Source organism: Suricata suricatta, chromosome 5 (assembly GCF_006229205.1).
Source record: "Suricata suricatta isolate VVHF042 chromosome 5, meerkat_22Aug2017_6uvM2_HiC, whole genome shotgun sequence".
Taxonomy (NCBI): Eukaryota; Metazoa; Chordata; class Mammalia; order Carnivora; family Herpestidae; genus Suricata; species Suricata suricatta.
In genome coordinates this window covers 154,999,350-155,006,296 of record NC_043704.1, presented here as the reverse complement: position 1 = coordinate 155,006,296, position 6,947 = coordinate 154,999,350, and the positions used below count along the sequence as shown (strand labels likewise).

Sequence of the window (6,947 nt, the reverse complement as noted above, 5' to 3'; positions counted from 1 at the left end):
ACATGTAAAAATGCACACATGCCTGCAAATATACTATGTTCATAGATAGGAATTCTTCATATTGTCACAGAGCCATCTACACAAACTGAACTAGAAGTGTCTCCCTAACCCTATCGTTCATTTGTAAAGAATCAAATCTAAGTCTGGAATTTGAAATATAGTCAAAGGATATGCAAATAGGGCCCTTTCCGTGGTATTAAACCAGCCCAGCCAAGACCCTACAGCTGGGAGAGGAACCCCAGCCCCGGAGTCCCAGTGTTCCCATTCTGTGGTCAGGATAGAACACAGACATCTCACCATGGAGTTTCTGCTTGGCTGGGTTTTCTTTGTTGCTGTTTTAAAAGGTAATTTATGGTGGACGCGAGACACTGAGTCTGTGAGTGGATATGAGTGAGAGAAGCAGTGGATGTGTGACAGTTTCCTGATCAGCATGTCTTGTGTCTGCAGGTGTCCAGTGTGAGGTGCAGCTGGTGGAGTCTGGGGGAGGCCTGGCGAAGCCTGGGGGCTCCCTGAGACTCACCTGTGCAGCCTCAGGATTCAACTTTGGAAGCTACTACATGAGCTGGGTCCGCCAGGCTCCAGAGAAGGGGCTGGAGTGGATTTCATATATTAGTGATGGTGGAAGTAGCACAAGCTATGCGGACTCCGTGAAGGGCCGATTCACCATCTCCAGAGACAACGCCAAGAACACGCTCTCTCTGCAGATGAACAACCTGAGAGTCGAGGACACAGCCATTTATTTCTGTGCAAGAGACACAGTAGGGGACATCAGTGTGAGCCCAGACAAAAACCTCCCTGCAGAAGGGAATCAGCACCACCAGAGGGTGCACACACTGCACAATTCTGGTTTGTATTCCCTGGACCAAGTGTACGTGGAGGTTACAGGCAGGTTTCCTGTCAGCGTCTGGAGCTTCCTTTAGACACAGCAGTTTCCCCCAGGGAGTCTCTCTGGACACATGATTCTGTGCTTACCTATTCACTGTCTGTATTATAAACTTTGTTGTCATAGTAAAACTACAGTAACATGCACAAAAGTCACAGTTGTTTGCCCTCGCTTACTCCTCTCCCGAAACTTGATTGAATTACAGATATCCTGAGGCAAAACAGATGAACCATTACAAAAGTCCCAGATGCACTGACTGTGCAGCTAGGGTCACAAGATCCTACAGGTCCTCATTATCCTCACCCAGCTCTTGTCCCAAACAAACAAATTGACACTTTCTTCATGGCAAGTTGCTACCCAGGACTTTAAATCCATTGCAGCTTTATTCAGTTACTCGAAACAAGAAATAAATCATCTGTTCCTGGGACCTGAATCCAAATCACTTTGGTTGACATGATTAAATAGGTTGAGAAGACCCATGATCTACTATTACAAGCTGAAGACCCAGGAAAACCAGTGGTGTAATTCTCATCTCATTCTGAACTAGTGTCTAGTCTGAGAACATGGGGACTTGATGACATAACTCTCAGAACAATGGCGGGAGGGGAGCAATGTTCCAAGTCAGCAGCTCAAACATGCACATGGAGAGTAAAAATGAGAGAATTCTTCCTCTCTCTGCATTGGATTCTATTCAGAGCTTTAATGGAGTGGGTGATGCGCATGCAGACAGAAGCCATGGATGGAAACGCCAATCTATTCTAGAAACACATCGCACACATCCACAGAAACAATGGTTGATCTGGGTACCAATGACACAGTCAAGCTGACACATAACCATAACCATGACAAGTCAACCTCCTGTAAACGTGGAGCTCAAAGACTGAAGATTTAGAAGTCCATGCCATCGCTGGGTGAGTCTGGTGGGCATATCAGTCCTCCTGTGGAGAAGGAGGACAGAGGCTCATAGGAGACACTATAGTCTGAGGATCACCTGGGTCATATGGGAAGAGACAGTTCCCTTCTTGGAGTGCATCTTGGAGAGGTGGACAGACACCTCTCAAAGACAGGAGAGCTGACAGGTACCACTGCACTTCCCTGTTCGTTAGCATAGGAGCCACTGCTAGAACATCTAACTGGATGCTGTCTTTTTTTGTCTGTTACTATGACCTCCAAGCCCCCAGGTGTTCATGCAACTGCCCTTCTGGAAAACCAGCTTTGGCTATAGCACAGCAAGACCCTCTTTCAGAGGATAAGTAGTGTTCCCTGTCATATTGGGAGCTAGAGCTCCTGAGATAAAACATTGAGTACTAGCCGCCAGGTGGGCATATGGCTTGGACACACACAGGGTGAATGCAGGGTTCTGACGGAAGTCTGGGAGCCACAAGTAAAGATGGCTCTCTCTTTGTGATGGCTTTCTGAAACGAGGCCTGTTGGAAGTCCACATCCAGGGGCTGGAGAGTGGGCTGATGCCAGTATTTCCTCCCACCAATCATCAGGGATAGACTGCAGCCAGCAGCACATCGCCCACCAGTGGGAGCTGAGCCGCTAACATCTAGCCTTCCCCACCCCACCTGCTTTCCCCAGGTGCTTCCTTACTAGGGAAAGAATGCCTGGAAACCAGAGCAACAGTGTGCCCCTCTCCGTAAAGACCAACATTAACCCCTACACTCAACAAGTCTACTGACCATATAGTGAACATAGCTTCAGCTCTAGCGAAATAGGAATTAGCCTCTTTTAACAAGCAGACTGACCTCACCTAGCTAAAACTCACAACACTATGGACAAGGTCCCAACACTCCTCACTGGAGACAAGGAGAAACTCTGCAGAGGACTGACCAGAGGGACAGAGCAGTCAATACACGACAGTACAGTGCACACAGCACACACAAGAAGTGCTTCCTGAAGTGTCAGGCCCTGAACAGTATGTGAACTTTTTTTTTTTTAAATAAAGCCACTACTCTAGAAGCAGAACACATGACAGGATTTCCTAAAACACAGAAGGCAGAGATATAGACATCCTCCATGATGGAGGAATTCATCCCAAAAGAAAAAGGATGAAAAGTCATTACCAGGGATATTATTAAAACACATATAAGTAATATGCCTCAAACAGAATTTTTAAAAACTCTCATAAGGATACTAGCATTGCCTGAGGAAAGCATAGAAGATATGAGGGATACCCTTATTGCAGATAGCAAAGAACTAAAAACAAGTCAGGCTGAAATTTTTAAAATGCTGTAACCGAGATGCAATACTGATAGGATATCATGACCTCAAGGCTGAAGGAAGCAGATGAATGGGTAAGTGACATAGGAGAAAAAATTATAGGGGAAATGAGGCAGGGCAGATGAGGAAAACTAAAACATGTCATCACAAATGTATACTGAGGGAACTCAGCAACTACATAGAGTGTAAAAAGATTCTATTCACAGGCTGCCCAGATGAAGAAGAGAGGTAGAAAATGGAAGAAGTCTTATCTGAGTGAACTGTAGTTGGAAATTTCCACAAACTGGGTAGGAAACAGACATCTACATCTAGAAGGCACAGAGAACCTCCATCAAAATCAACAAAAACATGCAAACACTGACATATCATAGTAAAGGTGGCAAAATATAGAGATAAAGAAAATCCCTAAAAGCAACACAAGACACACCCACACAAACTTGTTGACCTATAAAGGAAGATAAAAGATTGTCGCAGATCTCTACACGGAAACCTTCGGACAAGAAGGGAGTGGCACAATGACCTCAACATGCTCAACTCAAAAATACGAAGCAAAGAATACTTTATCCTGCAAGGCTGTCGTTCAGAAAGAAGGAAAGATAGGATTTCATAGACATTCATAAACCAAAGGAGTTCATGGTCTCTAAACAGGCCTGCATGACTGCAAAGGGTCTCTGATTGGGAAAGGAAGACTAAAAGCAAAAAATACTAGGAAGACACAGAGAAAATCTCCAGAAACAATGACTTTAGAGATAACACATTGACTCTGAGTTTATATGTATCAATAATTACTGTAAATGTAAATGGATGAAATGCTCCAATCAAAAGACACCAGGTATCAAAATGGATTAAGAAAAAACCAAGATCCTTCTACACACTCATATAGTGGACTCATTTTCTTTTTTTTTATTAATAATTTATTACCAAGTTGGGTTCCATATAACACTCAGTGCTCTTTCCCACAAGTGTCCCTGTCCATGATCATCACCTCCTTTCCTCTTCCCTCCTTCCTCTTCAGCCCTCAGTTTGTTTTCAGCATTTAAAGGTCTCTCATGATTGCCTCACTCCCTCTTCCCCTTCTCATGGTCTCCTGGTAGGCTTCTCCTGTTAGACCTATGAGTGACAACATACAGTATCTGTCCTTCTCTGCCTGACTTATTTTGCTTAGCATGACTCCCTCCAGGTCCATCCATTTTGCTACAAATAACCAGATTTCATTCTTTCTCATTGCCATGTAGTATTCCATTGTGTGTGTGTTTATATATATACATTTGTTGATCCATTCATCAGCTGATGGATGTTTAGGCTCTTCAAGATTTGACTATTGTTGAAAGTGCTGCTATGAACATTGGGGTACATGTGCCCCTAGGCATCAGCACTTCTGTATCCATTGGGTAGATCCCCAGCAGTGCTATCTCTGGGTCATCAGGGAATTATATTGATAGTTTTTTGAGGAACCTCCACAGTTTTCCAGAGCAGTTGTATCAGTTTACACTCCCACCAAACGCATAGGAGGATGCCTGTTTCTCCACATCCTCGCCAGCCTCTGTAGACGCTTGATTTTTTTTTTCATTTTAGCCACTCTCACTGGCATAAAGTGGTATCTCAGTGTGGTTTTGATTTGTATTTCCCTGATGATGAGTGACTCTGAGCATCGTTTCATGTGCCTCTTGGCCAACTCGATGTCCTCCCTGGAGAAGTGTCTATTCATGTCTTCTGTCCATTTCTTCACTGGATTATTCATTTTTGGATGTCAATTTGGTGAGTTACTTGCAGATTTTGGATACTAGCCCTTTTTATGATATGCCATTTGCCAATATCTTTTCCATTCTATCAGTTGCCAGTTGGCCCTCTAGATTTCCTTTTTGGTGAAGTGTCTGTTCAAGTTTTCTGCCCATTTATTCACTGGATTATTTCTTTTTTGGGCATGGAGTTTTGTGTGTTCCTTGCAGATTTTGGATACTAGCCCTGTATCCGATATGCCATTTGTAACTATCATTTTCCCATCTGTCGGTTGCCTATTAGTTTTCTTGGTTGTTTCCTTTGCAGCGCAGAAACTGTTAATCTTGATGAGGTCCCTATAGTTCATTTTTGTTCTTGATTCCCTTGCTTTTGGGGACGTGTAGAGTAGAAAATTGCTGCGATTGAGGTTAAGGAGGCTATTTCCTGCTTTCTACTCTTGGGTTTTGACGGCTTCTTATCTCACATTCAGGTCCTACATCTATTTTGAGTTTATATTGGTGAATGGTGTAAGAAAGTGGTCTAGTTTCATTCATTCTTCTGCATGTTGCTGTCCAGCTCTCCCAGCACCACCTGCTCAATAGGCCGTCTTTTTCCCATCGGATACTCTTTCCTGCTTTGTCAAAAATTAATTGGCCATTCATTTGTGGGCCCAGTTCTGGGTTCTCTATTCTATTCCATTGGTCTATGTGTCTGTTTTTGTGCCAAAACCATACTGTCTTGGTGATGACAGCTTTGTAGTAGAGGCTAAAATCTGGGATTGTGATGCCTCCCATTTTGGTTTTCTTCTTCAATATTACTTTGGCTATTTGGGTTTTTTTTTTCTTTTTTGTGGTACCATACAAATTTTAAGATGATGTGCTCTAGCTTTGAGAAGAATGCTGGTGCAACTTTGATGGGGATCGCATTGAATGTGTAGATTGCTTGGGTAATAATGTCATTTTAACAATGTTTATTTTTTCAATCCATGAGGACGGAATGTTTTTCCATTTTTTTGTGTCTTCTTCAATTTCTTTCATAAGTCTTCTGTAGTTTTCATCATACAGGTCTTTTCCATCCTTGGTTAGTTTTACTCCTAGGTATTTTATGGTTTTTCATGCAATTGTGAATGAGATTTGTTTCTTGATTTCTCTTTCTGTTGCTTCGTTTTTGTTGTATAAAAATGCAACCAATTTCTGTACATTGAAATTGCGACTTTACTGAATTCATGTATCAGTTGTAGAAGGGTTCCAGTGGAGTCTATTGTGTTTTCTATGTAGAGTAGCATGTCATCTGCGAAAAGTGAAAGTTTGACTTCTTCTTTGCCAATTATGATGCCTTGTATTTCCCTTTGTTGTCTGATTGCTGATGCTAGGACATCCAGCACTATGTTAAACAACAGTGGTTAGAATGGACATTCGTGTCATGTTCCTGATCTGGGGATAGCTCTTGGTTTTAACCCATTGAGGAAGACATTAGCTATGGGCTTTTCATAAATTGCCTTAATAATATTTATGTAAGTTCCTTATATCCTGGCTTTTTCGAGAGTTTTTATTAAGAAGGGATGTATTTTGTCAACATCTATTGATAGGATCATATGGTTTTTATCTTTTCTTTTGTTAACGTGATGTATCAAATTGAAGGATTTGCAAATATTAAACCAGCCCTGGAACCCAGGAATGAATCCCACCTGATCATGATGGATAATTCTTTTTATGTGCTGCTGAATTCGATTTGCTAGTATCTTACTGAGGGTTTCTGCATCTGTATTCATTAAGGATATTGACCTGTAGTCCTCTTTTTTTTTTTTTGAGTCTGTATCAGGTTTTGTAATCATCATCCTATTTGCTTTGTAGAACAAGTCAAGGAGTCTTCCTTCCATTTATATTTTTTGGAAAAACTTGAGAAGGATGGGTGTTAACTCCTCTCGAAATGCCTGGTAGAACTACCCTCGGAATCCATCTGGCCATGGACTTTTATTCGTTGGTTAATTTCTTATAACTCATTTGATTTCTTCACTGGTTATAGGTCTGTTCAGATTTTCTTTTCTTCCCGTTTGAATTTTGGTAATGCATGTGTATTTAGGAATTTGTCCATTTCTTCTGGATTGTCCAGTTTGTCG

General features: G+C 42.0%; 1 gene segment (V, D, J or C); it reads left to right on the top strand.

The window, feature by feature from the left end:
• Nucleotides 1-237: 237 nt before the first annotated feature.
• Nucleotides 238-920, top strand: LOC115291317. The segment is given in 2 exon segments: nucleotides 238-344; nucleotides 448-920. Coding segments are annotated over 2 exon segments (519 nt in total).
• Nucleotides 921-6,947: the final 6,027 nt, after the last annotated feature.